The 14,296-nt window shown below is 39.7% G+C and overlaps 1 protein-coding gene across 1 annotated transcript in view; it reads right to left on the bottom strand.

The window, feature by feature from the left end:
• The window catches only part of SLC30A9 (solute carrier family 30 member 9), a 78,892-nt gene extending 65,513 nt beyond the window's left edge, over window positions 1-13,379 (bottom strand). The window contains exons 1-2 of the mRNA XM_027836539.1: window positions 13,253-13,379; window positions 8,819-9,001 (exon numbers count right to left, since the gene is read on the bottom strand). Coding sequence (XP_027692340.1) covers window positions 8,819-9,001; window positions 13,253-13,364 — 295 coding nt within the window. The 5' untranslated portion in view covers window positions 13,365-13,379. The remainder of the gene's footprint in view (window positions 1-8,818; window positions 9,002-13,252) is intronic.
• Window positions 13,380-14,296: the final 917 nt, after the last annotated feature.

Genomic DNA, 14,296 nt, shown 5'->3' with positions numbered 1-14,296 from the left:
GGAAAATTTCCTGACACTGTCTCTTATGTTCTGTGTAAAGTATATGCAATTGAGGGCATTCAACTACAAAAATAATTTTTAATGCTCACAATGATGACCCTGATACACTGTCAAAGGAGACAGGAATGGATGAGGGTACAAGCAGAAGAGTCAGTATGGATTAGAAAAGACAATCTCTTCACCAACAATTAGGGTAAAAGAAGAGAATGAGGGATTGTGTCAAGAAAATTTAAATTGTAGAGTAGGGGGAAGAAGGAACTCATATTAATTGGACTATTTTTTCAATAGAATAGAATGTGAGGTCTTTTGCTGAAAGGGTGAGGGAGCAGAAGGTATAAAGGGATTGAAGAGAGAAAAGAAGGTTTGAATAGTCTCGGCAGAGAATAGGACAGAATCTGAATTAATCAGTCAACTGGCATTAAGCACCTACACTGTGCTAAGTACTGGAGCTTGCCTTGTTACAGTAAAGAACCAGTTGAGATTAAATAGCATAAATCTGTAATGGATCCAATCAAGTGGATGGTTATGTGTGATTTCTCCTAACATGTAAGTAGGAGCAAAGAAAGTGGATGACAGGCTTAATCCAGGGTTGGGTTCAGCAAGGTGGGAGAAATGGGAAGATAAAGGAGCAAGAAATTCTACAGTAGAAGACAGTAACTATAGGGTTAATATGGGAAAGGAAGATAGTGAAGTCAGAGTAGGCAGTACTGAAATACGGAGGGGACTAAAAGTCAGAATGAGAATGAAGAATACGTGTGAGGCATAAAGATGCAATGTGGTCAAATAAGGCAATTTCAGAATTCTTGATCATGGAAGGTAAAACACTCAGCTGATAGTGAGATCAATGGTATACTCTATGTGGATGAGGTAGGAAGAAGAAATAGGTCATGAGAGTTGAGGAGACTAAGTGAGGAACTGTGAAGCCAAAATGTTTGAAGTCCCCTATTATAATGGCAGGGGTGGGGACGGAGAGGAAGACTGTGAGTCGGAGAATAAACTACTACTAGAAGTATATAGTAGTAAACAGTACTATCACTATTTGAACTGGATGATATATTTGGACAGAGAGAACCTTAAAGGAGAAACTGCTGAAAAATACTAACAGAGGGAGGGTCTGGAAGTAACCATCCTCATCCTCCTCACTCCCCTCCACCCCTACCCCCAGTTCTTCAAGTCCATCATCCTTGCTCTGGTCTTACCATCTTCTCCTCGAAGTCTTGACATTCAAGTTGGCCAGTTAAACTATATACTACCCTATAACTCTTTTGTCTTGGCCCCATTCACTCCCTGTCAATCTTCAACAGAGGAAATCATAGCACTAAACTGGCTGAGTGTTCATACAAACTCTTGTTTTCTAATCTGAATTAGGCACTCACTACTACATAACAAAACTTTTATTCTCCTTGAATGACTCCCAAGACTCCCCTCATTAGCAACCAAAGCCTCCACCCATCTCTCATCAGGTCTCTTTGTTTCCTACTTCGATAAAAGACCATCCACTACTCCCCAACTCCAAGCTTCAAAGACCCTTTACAGCTTCATTTACTCTCTCCTTCACTCCTGTCTCTGAGAAATAGGTTCTTCTTCATGCCAAGGTTAACATGTGCCCTCAACCCTATACAGTCTCATCTCTTCCAGCAGCTTGCTACTCTAATCATTCCCTCTTTCTCATCTGCATTCTCTGCCCTTGAGGTCTATGGACATGCTCAGGTCTGCTCTACCCTTCACTGCACCCTGCCATCCCTTCAAGATATCTTCTTTTCTCCTCTTCATTGCCAAATTCTGGGAAGAAAAAGCTACAGTGGCCTTACTACCTACCCACAGCTGTAGATATTTGACTACCCCCTCAGCTTCCTCGTTTAGCCACACTCATTTTCAATCTCTTTGGCAGGATCATATTCCATGTGATGACCCCTTAGCAAAGATGTAACTCCAGGCTTCTGACCTGGGCCCACTTCTCTTCTTTCTCTACTCTCCCTTAGAGATTTCAACAGATCCCATGGATTCATGTATCACAACTCCCAAATCTACATATTCAGCCCTAATCTCTCAACCTTCACAGCACTGTTGAAAGAAAGCACTTTGCTATCTGATGATAAGGCCCATGTTCCCCACTCTCCTGGAATTTATAATCTAGTTTTGGAGACTGGCTAATTCACAGAGCAAACATTCAATAAATGTTACTGACTATGATGAAATTTCTTACAATCTGCCTTTCTATCATTTTTATTACTTTACAACGAAATCAATAGCAATATCAGGTGGCATTAGAAAAATGTCAAATGACTGGTACAAGAAATAAGCTCTGTGGGAATCCAGAGATGGGAGTGACCACATGAGAACTACACACTCAGATTCATTCAACAATTATTAAGTGCCTACTACATATAAGGAAGACTCTGTGTGCTAGAAGCTAGGTATAAAAAACTAAAGCCAGTCTTTTCCCTTGAACAGCTTACAATGTACTGGAGAAATACAACATTTAAACAGATATGAACAAAATGGTCTAAGAAAGGAGAAAACACTAACAACTAGGAGTCAGAAAAGAATTCCTTTAGGAGGTAGCAACTAAATTCACCCTTGAAGGAAGCTAAGGATTCTAAGAGACAAAGGTGAGGAAGAAATGTACTCTAGGTATGCAAGACAGCCCGTGTAAAAGTAGAGAAATGGGAGATGAGGAATTAGAGGGACAACAAGAGCTTTGTTCATCTAAAACAATGTGCTTTAAAGGAAATAACATGAAATAACTTTGAAAAAATTAACTGGAGCCAGTCTGCCAAGAAGTTTCATAGGGAAAAAAGGACCTGAATTCACACTTGAAGGAAAGGTATATAAAAGAGTGATGAGGAAGATATTCTAGGAAGGAGGAATACACAGTGACAAAAGCTCAGAGACCAAAAGGCATCCTGGCAACAATAAATAACCAGTAGCTCTTTCTTAACACTGCCAGATGTCTTTACTAGGGATGTCTAACTAGTGAAGCAATGAGTGGGAGAGATTTGGAGGCATGTTAAGTCTTCCTTGTCTTGTGTAGGGTTAGCCCTAAGATGAAGAGGATAGGTGAGACTTTGTGGTTTCCTAAGCCCCCGCCCCTCCAAGTGGGAGGAGGAAGCCAATGCTCTTCTTACTTCCTCCTAATCAATTCTACTTTCTGACTTAAGCCTAAAGCCTAGTTCAATGAGAATGCCCTCAATAAAGGGGAGACAACTTCCACTAAAGAGAAAGAATAGGGTTTCCTGGTCCAATGATAAAACTGGCCACAAAATCACATCACCTGAACTGTTCCAGTTCCTTACATACAGAGACAAGCACACCCGTCCACTAAGAGAGCAGTCTCCAACAGGTTGTGGCATAATCCCAAAGCATACGTTATCAACTAATCAGAGGAGGAAAGTGGGTCACATATGTATCTTACTCCCTGTGATAACTAATCATGAGGCTTATCTCTAAACAACTTATACCACAACACTCACCCTTTTCACCACAAGCTCCTAATTTCTCTCCTTCTGAGCTGGGGGCAAGGCTTCCAGGGTAGTTATAACCCAACCACTACCTAGGCACTCAGAGCAGCAGCTGTTACAGATGCCACTGGAAAAAATCCCCTACAGCATAATCACGCCCTACTCCCCAGATCACCTGATAACTTCGGCAGGACTTCAGGAGATAAATGGTAAGACACTGGCCCCTCTCTTTTCCCTATTCATTTTAGTTGGGACAAAATGAGTTCCACAGAGTAAGGGAGCATAGATGAGTTGCAATCTGTACTGAAGACCTCTTTACATTATCTATTTCCCCCAAACCCACACTTTTTCACCCATTCTTTCCTATCCTTTCCCTTCCCTTACTGTCAAAGGCATCCTTATAAGTTATCATGTTTCCAACCTCGGCATCACCTCCAATTTTTCACTCTCACCCCTACCCAGTCAGATATCAAACTTTGTCATTTCTCTCTCCACAACATCTCTTCAATCTCATTCCTGTCCTCATCACCTTTACTATTACAAATGCCTCCTAATGTGTCTCCTTGCCTCAAGTTTCTCCCCTCTCCTAGCCACCTTCTACACACCTACCAAAATTATTTTCTTAAAGCAGAGATCTGATCTATTCATCCCCCTACTCAAACTCCAGTGGCTCCTTACTAATGCTAGAATCAAATATTATTTCATCCATTTTAAATATCCATTTGTGCATAACTTTTGAAATGCACATATTGGGGGGATGATCAATATTGTTTTTACACTGAGTGGGGTGTACAATCAATAAATCTTACAGACTACTGCACCAGGGGAGCTAACCTCCAAAATACTCAAACATGAGTGCCCCTTGCTGGAAAAGCACAAGGTTTAATAGAAAGAGTGCTGGACTTGGGATCAGAAGCCCTGTGTTCAAATACTGACTCTGCCACTTAAGTCCTTGTAGAACCCTGGACAAGTCACACCACTTCTCTGGGCTTTAGCTTCCTAATCTGTAAAATGAGGAGATTGGCCTAAATGACTTTGAAGATCCCTGAAGTATAAAGTCCTGGCAACCTGGTCTCCCTTTCTGACAGATTTAAAACTATTCAGGGAGGATGAAAAACTGCCACTGGTCCTGCTAGTTTCCCTCTCCTATCCCATATCCCCAAAATGCTCTCATGCTTACATAAATAGAGAATGTTGGAGAACCATGTGCCCTCAGAGATTATCTCTGAACCAAGAGGGTAGAGGAGTAGAAAGCAGGGCAGTTTTCCTGCTCCCCTCCATCACCACCAAAAAAAAAAAAAAGCACCTCCTCCAAACACAGCAAACCAAATTCTGATGGAAAAATTCAGTAAAGAGTCATTCATCCAGCCTAGGTTAGCACATGGAAATAAAGAAAGATGTATGGGGATATCAGAGGTGGCATCTGGCCAAGAGCACCCTGCTCACAGTGCACCAAGGCAAAAAGAGGTTCCCAGATCCAACCCAGAGCGCTACAACAGGAGCCAAGTGTCAGCTGGCACCTTTGTGGCCCACTACTCAGCTGCAGGTCATAGATCCAGGGTAGCATTCCAAGGGAAGCGGCTGACTCAGTGTTGTGGCCCTAAGTAGTATAAGAAGAGAGGGCAAATTCAGAAGCAAGCAGCAGCAATATGGCTCAGAGTAGGGGGTCTCAGTTCCAGCTTCTAGCCCAATTTGAAGCCTGTAAAAGAATAACCAGGGCAGGAATGCCAGACCATAGGAGAACCTGCGGTTCTGTTGCTCTGAACCAGCAGAGCTTTCCAGCTGGCTAATGGTGGCTGTCTGTGGCTCAAGTCAGCAACTTGCAGAGCTCAGACAAGGGGGCAGCAATCAGATCTTACCCTGGATCAGAACACTGACAGAACTGATAGTTTACAAGTCCCAGCCTGATCTGTCCTTGAGATCCTGGAATAACACATCACATAATATCACAAGAAAGCAGCAACAGAACCAGCTCAGAACTTCCCTTCCTAAGTGCACAGATTCGGGCTCTAACAACAAGTCAAAAGTCAGGAAATAGCCTGGAAAAACAAGCAAACAAAAAAGAACCCAACCATAAAGAGCTACTACGGTGGCAGGGAAGTTCAAGACAAACACAAAAGAGAATAACTCTAAAACATCAACAAGCAAAGTCCAGGGAAAACACAGCTTGGGCACAAATCCAACCAGAATTCCTGAAGAGATGAAGCAAGAGTTTAAAAAAAATTTTATCAATGAAATGAGAGCACTAGAGGAAAAAAACCGGGAAAGAAATGAGAGCTATGGAAAGAATTGGAAAAGGTACTAACGGTTTGGCACAAGAGGTATATATCCTTGCTCTAGCAACAACAAACTCTCTGAAAATTAGAAGGGATCAAATAAAAGCCAATTTCCACACGATTAAAAGGTATTAAGTAGAAGCCAATAACTACATCAGATAACAAGAAAATGAAGTCAAAAGACTGAAGAAAAAAATAGAAAACAATATAAATCATCTCACAGCAAAAACAACTGACCTGGAAAACAGATTAAAAAAAAAAAAAGAATCATCAGACTACCTGAATGCCATGACCAAAAAAAAAAAAAAGAGATAGAGAGAGAGCCTTTAGGATTTCAAGAAATCCTAAAAGAAGACTACCCAGATCTCTTTGAGCCAGAGAGCATAATATAAATAGAAAGAATCCACCTCCCAAAAGAAATCCAGAAATGAAAACTCCTAGAAACATCATACCCAAAATCCAGAGCTTCCAGGTCAAAGAAAAAATACTGCAAGTAGCTAGAAATAAAGAATTCAAGTACTGAGGAGTCACAGTCAAGATACCATTATAAAGGAATAGAGAATATAGAATATAATATTCCTGAAAGCAATAGGCTTACAGCCAAAAATAACTTACCCAACAAAACTGAGTATAATCCTATAAGCTAAAAAAATCTTTAATGAAATAGAGGATTTCCAAACATTACTGATGAAAAGACCAGAGCTATACAGAAACTCTGATGTTCAAACACAGGAGTTAAGAGAAATATAAAAAGGTAAACATGAATAAACAGTCATAAGGGACTAAACAAGAATAAACTGCTTACATTCAAATATGGGGAGAGATACATATGTCCCCTAGGAACCTTATCATCACTAGGAGTCATAAGAGGGAGTCTAATTAGACAAGGCCTGGTAATGAATCTGTTATGTCTTGATCTTAAGAGAAGAATGGAAAGAAGGAGAAAAGTAATATACTGTGGGGGAGGGAGGAAGGGAAAGGATAGGAAAATTATCTACCATAATCAGGCCACACAAGCAGATATCCATATAAACGAGGGGAACAGCTAACACTTGAAGCTCACAGGCTCACTCTCACACAAACTGATCAAAGGACAGAAAATTACATATACACACAGCTTAGTTTAAAATATATATATATATATATTATTCAAAAGAGAAACAAGGAAGAAAGGGGAGAAGGGGTAATTAAATGGAGGGTGGTGAAAGGAGAAATTATTCTAAAGCAAAACAAAATCTAACTAAGGATGTACAGAAATATGTGTATCTCTTTTTGAGGTGGCAAAGAATGAGAATCTGAAGAGGTATCCATAAATTGGGAAATGGCTGAACAGGTTATGTTATATAAATGTGACAGAATCCTATTGTAGTGTAAGAAATGATGAAAGAGGTAATTTCTGTGAATCCTGGGAAAATTTACATGAACTGACACACAAATAAGCAAAAGAACCAGGAGAACAAGTTATACAATGACAACAATATAATAGTATTATATAGCACCTACTATGTGCCAGGCACTACATTAAGCACTTTACATATATTATCTCACTTGATCCTCACAACAACCGTGGAAGATAGATGTTATTATTATCCCCATTTTACAACTGAAGAAATTGAGACAGAAAGATTAAGTAACTTGCTCAGGGTCACACAGTATCGAAGGTAGGATTTAAACTCTATTCTTCCTTACTCCATGCCCAGTATTTTAGCCACTGTACCACCTCAACTTTCAAAGAACTGGGGACCCTGATCAGCAGAATGACCAATCAGGGTTCTAGAGGACTAATGACAAAATGTGCTACCCACCTCCTAACTGAGGTGAAGGGCTCAGAGTGCAGAACAAGATGTATTTTTGTACATGGACAATGTGGAAATTTGTTTTGCTTGACTATGCATGTCTGTAACAGAGGTTTGTTTTTCTTTTATTCTCAACTGGGGGAAGAGAGTGAGGGTTAGAAAGAGAGAGAAGACAGATTTTTGTTGACTGGACAAATATATCTATGTGTGTGTGTATAGATATATAGATACAAATATTTTTAAGAGAAATTACCTCATCCAACTGCCTTGTTTTACAGAGGAGGAAACTGAAGCCCAGACAAGTGAAGTAGCCCACCCCATAGTCACACTGTAATTACGTGACATAGCTGGGATGTTAGCCTTCTGAGTCCCAGCATCATAGAATCTTGACATTGGAAAGCATCAAAAAGACCATCTAGTTCAAACTTTACTATATAAAAAAAACCCCTCTGAAATATCCCCAAGTAACTATTCACCCTTCGAGAGAATCTCAGTTTAAGTGCCAGTCCAACATTCTTTCCATCATACCATTCAACTTGTGAATGCTCTTTTGTTATCCTCAAGTATGAATCAGAATGCAAAACACTGGGGTAAGGAATCAAGAGACACTGGTTTGAGGGTCTCTTATGTGGGTTGTATAACCTTCACAAAACCACCAAACCTCTCAGAACCAGGGTCTATTCATTTGCAAAAGGAGGGAGTTGTACTAAGTTCTCCAGAAGCTCTAAAATGTTTTATGATCCTAGATCTCTCTTTCTCCATAAGAGACCTTCCTTGAGGGCCAACCCTAGAAAAACACCCTACCTCTACCCTACCAAACTAGGGGATTAATCTCTTGGGAACTAGGGTGGGAGAGGAGCTTAGCTGTCAGCATAATGTAGCACTCCCTAGACCATTAGTATATAAATTCCATATATATGATCAGTCGTAACAGTTAACCATTCATGTAACATAGCTGTTCTCTCAAAACAGATATAATATTAAAGGAAATAATGCTTCTAATTCAAGTTTAACTTACATCAAAGAATAGTTATGAAAAGTTCTAATGATCATTTTAATTACACAAAAAAACTGCATTCACATTTTTTTATTTTTCAAAGTAACACTGGAAGTGGCTCAACACTAGATCCTACATGTATAATAAAATAAGTTTCAAATTGTATTATCTATAATTTCATAAAGCAAGTTAGCAATTCTACCACAAAAAAAAAAGATAAGAATTATTCAGACAGTTTCTCAAATCAACCCTTCAGGATTAGGAAAAAAAAAAAAAGAAAATATGTACCTTTTTCATCAGGAGTGGATATATGTTTTACTGAAGTTGATGATAACTGAACATTTTGCCTTTCCAGTCCTTCTTTCTGAGTATTTGCAGAGTAAGTTCTTACTTGACTCAGTGAGTAAATATGTAGATGACTGCACGGCAAAATGCTTGAGAAGCTTCCAAGTGTCACTAAGCTTTGCCATCCTAAAAAGAAATCAATGTTAAATAAAACTTTAGGGGACCAGAATAAGAAGTTGTATTTATATTTAAGGATACAAGAATTTTATACAAATTTACAGGACATAAAAACAAGAGAATTTCCCATCACATTCACAAATGAGCACAATGATCTTTGTATGTAATAAGCCGTAAGGGGTACAGAATCATTTAGAAAAGTAGAGATTGGAAGTGTGAGTATTTTACTCATAAATTACTACCAGGTTTTACTCTATTTTAGGTGGATTACTTGGGAATGGAGAGGAAAAGATATACAACAAAAAGCAAAGAATACCAGAAGACATGCAGATCAAAAAAAGCACCCCCTCAAATTCCACCAATTGGAGATGACCTCTTCTTTGGAGAAGCAAAGACCTTTTAGGAAAGCTAATGTCAGTCACTCATGTGTTTGGATCAATTTTGCTTTAATCAGTAGATTAAATCAACACAGCTGGGATGGGGGTTTCAGTTGGCAGAAGTCAAGACTTAAATACAAAGCATGGCCCACTTAAGGGCACTGAAGGATGACAGTTGTCAGAGACCAAGAAGAACTTTGTCTGCTTCCAATTCTGCCTACACTTCTCACAGTCTTTAAATTATACTACAAGAATAAGATATTTAGACTAGTCTGGAAGATTTGGAAATGTTAGCCATCATTCTTGTCCAGGTCAAATGTCTCCTTTTCTGTTCCTATTCCTCTTAAAAAGTGAAAGAACAAATATTCTTGCCCATCACTTGGTGCTCAGAAAAAAATGGTCATGCTCTTCTCATTTACCCTTCTTCCATCTTAAATATTTAAAATTCCATCTTTATTATGAGTACCATCTCTCCACCATTATGTACACTCCACCAGTATGTACACTTGGGACTACCTTCCTCAGGACTCCCTCCCTACCAATGCCTACTGTGTAGAAATCACTCAACTTCATTGCTCTAGAAATTCTAAAAATGTCACCTACTCTATAACTCTGGGAAAAGTCATTAAGGTTAAGAGTTTTCCAAATAAGTGAGATTTGACACTAAATGCCAGTGCTTTAAAAACAATTTTGTGGAAATCTTTCTAAAATGTACTTATCTACCTTCATAAACAGAATATAATGAATTTAATTTTCTTTAATGATTCAATCATCATAAACATCAGTTTATGACATACTCTGGAATATAGCTATAGATGTGTAAGGTATAGGACATTGGACTGAATGGTTACTAACCGCAGCAATGGCTTTCTAACTTGCTTTATTGAAAGAGTCCCTAGACAATAATGAGGAATGCTTCTCCTGACAGAACCTACCTTCTGACAAAGAGGTAACAGACTAAATAAAAACATGCTGAATGAGACAAACATTCTTGGACATGGGCAATTTGTTATAAGGGTTTTCTTTTTCTTTTTTTCAATTGGAGAGAGAAAAACAAATGCTTGTTAATTAACCCAAAAAAAATTTTTTAAAGAGCCCCTTGATATCAGTTTGCCTATTAGTCATCTTGCCCCTGCTCACAAAGATGAAATAGAGTATCATTTCCTTAGCTGTATAACATAACATTCCGCCAAATTACTGACTGAAGCTTCAACTTTAGAGGTAATTTTCTTGATCTCAGGAGATAAACTTCTTCACTATTACTATAACTTTCTTCTGACAGCTTAGTACTTTTCAAAAAAAATTATCTATAGTAGCTATATCAACCCAATGATTATGGGCACTTCCCTGTCAACTTAATTCAAAAAGCATACTAAGCACCTACTAAGTACCTGGCTTTTGGAAATATAGGGGGGAAAAGATGACAGCCCCTGAGCTCAAACTTACATTCTAGAGGAAGAGAAAGCAGACAGTTCAGCCTGTACCTACTCTCTTGTTCACATTCACAAGCTCACATTGCTGATTCATGAGCTATGAAAGGAAAAATATCCACTCATCATTCCAAATATCTGTGCTAGGGTATTTTGAAGAGGTCCTAAATAACTCTAAATTCTTCTTTGGAAAATGATAGAAATGACCAGGCCACAATTTTTTTCCAAGCTGTCCCTAATACGGCTTTGAAAAGAATTTCAGGCACAAGCAAAATTTAAAATGGCATCTTTAATGTCAAGATTAAAAGTGTTATATACTACACAAAGATGCATGAACTTTTTCACTTGTTCTCTCCTATAACAATTCATATTTTGAATAATACAATGATCTATATAGATTCCATCATAAGAAATAATGGCAGGCAAGTAACACTCAGATTCCTTGTGAACTCTACAACTGCCCAGCAAAAAAAAACAAACTGCTTTTTGGTTACTAAACCACTCTCTTTGCCTGCCTCATTCATAGACAATGGCAAAGTTATCCTATGACTCCTCGGCCTTTAGTGATGCTCTCTGCAGGCTTCAGGGAGTAGAGATGGTTATTTTAGCTCTTTCCAGCCCCCAGATTCAGATTCCAGGCTGTTCAATTTTACCACTGTCCTCCACTGTTAAGAGTATCTGCTGCTAAACCCCATTTACTGCTACCTACACTGCATCTCTTCCCTTTTCTCCTTTGTTGTCTTCTCTGTCTCTTACCCTTTCTACCTTGCTTCTCAGCTTCCAACATAAAATACTGGCTGTTTAGACATTATCAGGTAATCAGGACACTCTTTTCCTTCCACCAGGAGTAACCTACAGTACCAGTGTAATTTTAGGGCTTGGTATGCTTTTTTGTTTTCCCAAGTGCTTCCAGGTCTACAGATATTCAGAAGGTATCTTTGTTTTACTTTCTCAAGAAATTAATTATCCAGTAGTTTGATCTACACAGTACAAAACTCCCAATCACTATATAATTGATTGTTAATATAAATTATTAACATCAATTAAACTACAGCTAACTCAATTGTTTATCACTTTCATGTTTTAACATAACCAAAAATAATTAAGTGATAAAGTCCAATATTACCACTTTCTTCTTTACTTTTAAACTCCTCTACAGAACCTGAAGCTCAGCCAATATGCCCAAGCCCAGCCAATATCCTCAAGCCAGAGATTCTTAACCTTTTTTATGTCATGGACCCCTCTGGCAGGGTAGTAATGGCTAAGGTCTCTTCTCAGAATAATATCTTTAAATGCATAAAATAAAGATTGCAAAAGAAAATAATTATATTGAAACAGTTATGTCTCACTGCTTCCTGAGGCAGATCTTCACAGTGCTTTATTATTTCAACTGAAGTGTTTTCCCACAAAATCAGACTTGATAATATTCAAATGCAAGCTAAACCATTTTAAAAATACCAATGACTGACTAGAGCACTTCCCCCCACATCCATTCCATCCCCAGTATTAGCACAAATCATTAAAAGTTGGAAGTACATGAAATTCTATCATAATAATTTGGAATCTTGTTAACAAGTATCAAAGTAATCCTATAAAATTGTGGAAAATTTTATTCTATTCTAATTACCATTTGAGAAATATTTTTGGTAGAATGTAGGCCTACACAAGAACATAAAAATTTATGTACGCTGACAAAAGGGCCAATATCAATCTAAAGGGATAATAAAACATCAAAGGAACCAAGATGGCAATATTAATACCTGATTTCCATTTTTTAAATTTAGAGGGGAGTTTGAGTCCTACTTCCAAACTTCATACTGCTATATGAATCTTCAGATAAATCTGAATTTAAAGACAGTATGTAAAGGAGTAGTAAAATAAAGTCTACTACCTCGACATAACTTAAGTTACCAGATCTGACACTGCTGGGTTGAGCTCCAGAAAAGTCTTTTGTCATTTTTTTGTTTGTTTGTTTTTAAGGACTGTATAATTGCGAGTTACAGATTAATGAGTCAATTCTAATTTAAATTCATTTTCCAATGGTTCGGGGATGAGAATGGGATGGGGGGGAGGGGGTCACTTTTTTTAATTAAGCACAAAGGCACACTTTTAAAGGCAGGCCAAAATGTGCCGGCCATGACCCGGCTGCGGAGGACGAACGCCCTGGGGGGTCCCGGGCCAAGCATCGCGGGGCACAGGAAGTGGTTTGTGACGCGGGTCTTTATTATGGCGTGGACAGCACGACCCGCACGCGGAGCCCGCCCCCGAGGCCAGGCCGGCCGCCTCCGATGGAGACACGGGCGAGGCAGGTCTCGGCTGAGGGAATGGAAAGAGGACGCGGCCGAGGCCCAGCGGCCTAGGGGGTAGGAAGGGATAATTATGGGGGGAAGCGGCGCCCGCGCCCATCTCTCCGGCCTCTCCAAGCGGGGCCGCGCCGGGGCCGGGCCACTCACCCTGGGCGGGGCCGCAAGGGCTGCTGGGCGCCGCCCGGCACCTTAGTGGGAGCCGGGACAGGGAGGACCAGCCGCGTCTGTGAGCAAGGACTGCGGCCAAACCAGGTAGCATCCTGTCGGAGCAAAGGCCCCAACGCGGGCTCCGCCTCCTGCCTTCGCGCCGCTGCCGCCGCGGCCTCCGCGGCTACCGCTACAACTGCTGCTACCGCTGCCGGCACCTACTGGCTCCATAGAACGAGCACCTGCGAAGAGCGACGCCGTAGTCGCCGCAGGCGACCTTCTCAACCCGGAAGCATACTTGAGGGCCGGGAGCCGGCGCCGGAAATGACGAATGCCGTGCTGTTGCGTCAGGCACGTGCTCCCCGCCTCCGTGGTCTCTGGTTTCTAAATTGGCAGGGCGAGGGTTGAGTGCCTTCTACTTTGGACTTGCCTGTCCCCATGGGGCAGCTGGAGAACCGGGGTTACAGACCCTTTTTGTGTCAGAAGCTTCCACATCCCTTCTCCAAATGTTTTTAATATGCTTAAAATTCCATAATGAATAGGGAGAAGGTACTAGAATTAGGAGGGTTTGGCAAGGCTGCCTGTAGAAGGTGGGATTTTAGTTGGGGTTTAAAGGAAGCCAGGAAAAAAAAATTTTTTTTTAAATAAGTAAAGATCAAGGAAGCCAGGAAGTCAGTAGTTACAGTGGAGGAGAAAAAGCATTCTAAGTGATGCAATCCTAATAATAGTTATATTATTATATTAATATTTTAATAATAAGTTACTAATTTAAAATCATATTTATAATTTAAAATTCTGTTTGTAATTAATTATAATTATATAGATATATGATTTATGTATTAATTATATATAACAATTTATTATAAATAAATAATAAAATAATATGTAATAATAATAATTGGGGCCCCCAGCCCCAGTAGTCTAACATTCTTATGGGCCCCACCGAACAACAGAAAAGTCCTGATGTTAACCACACCTTAGGCCCCCAGACTCAATACAGCCACTGCCTCCTGATCTCAAGTCACATCTTTGAACAGGTCTGTC

Source organism: Vombatus ursinus, unplaced genomic scaffold (assembly GCF_900497805.2).
Source record: "Vombatus ursinus unplaced genomic scaffold, bare-nosed wombat genome assembly UNPS02014818.1, whole genome shotgun sequence".
Taxonomy (NCBI): Eukaryota; Metazoa; Chordata; class Mammalia; order Diprotodontia; family Vombatidae; genus Vombatus; species Vombatus ursinus.
This window is presented reverse-complemented; position numbering and strand designations above follow the sequence as displayed.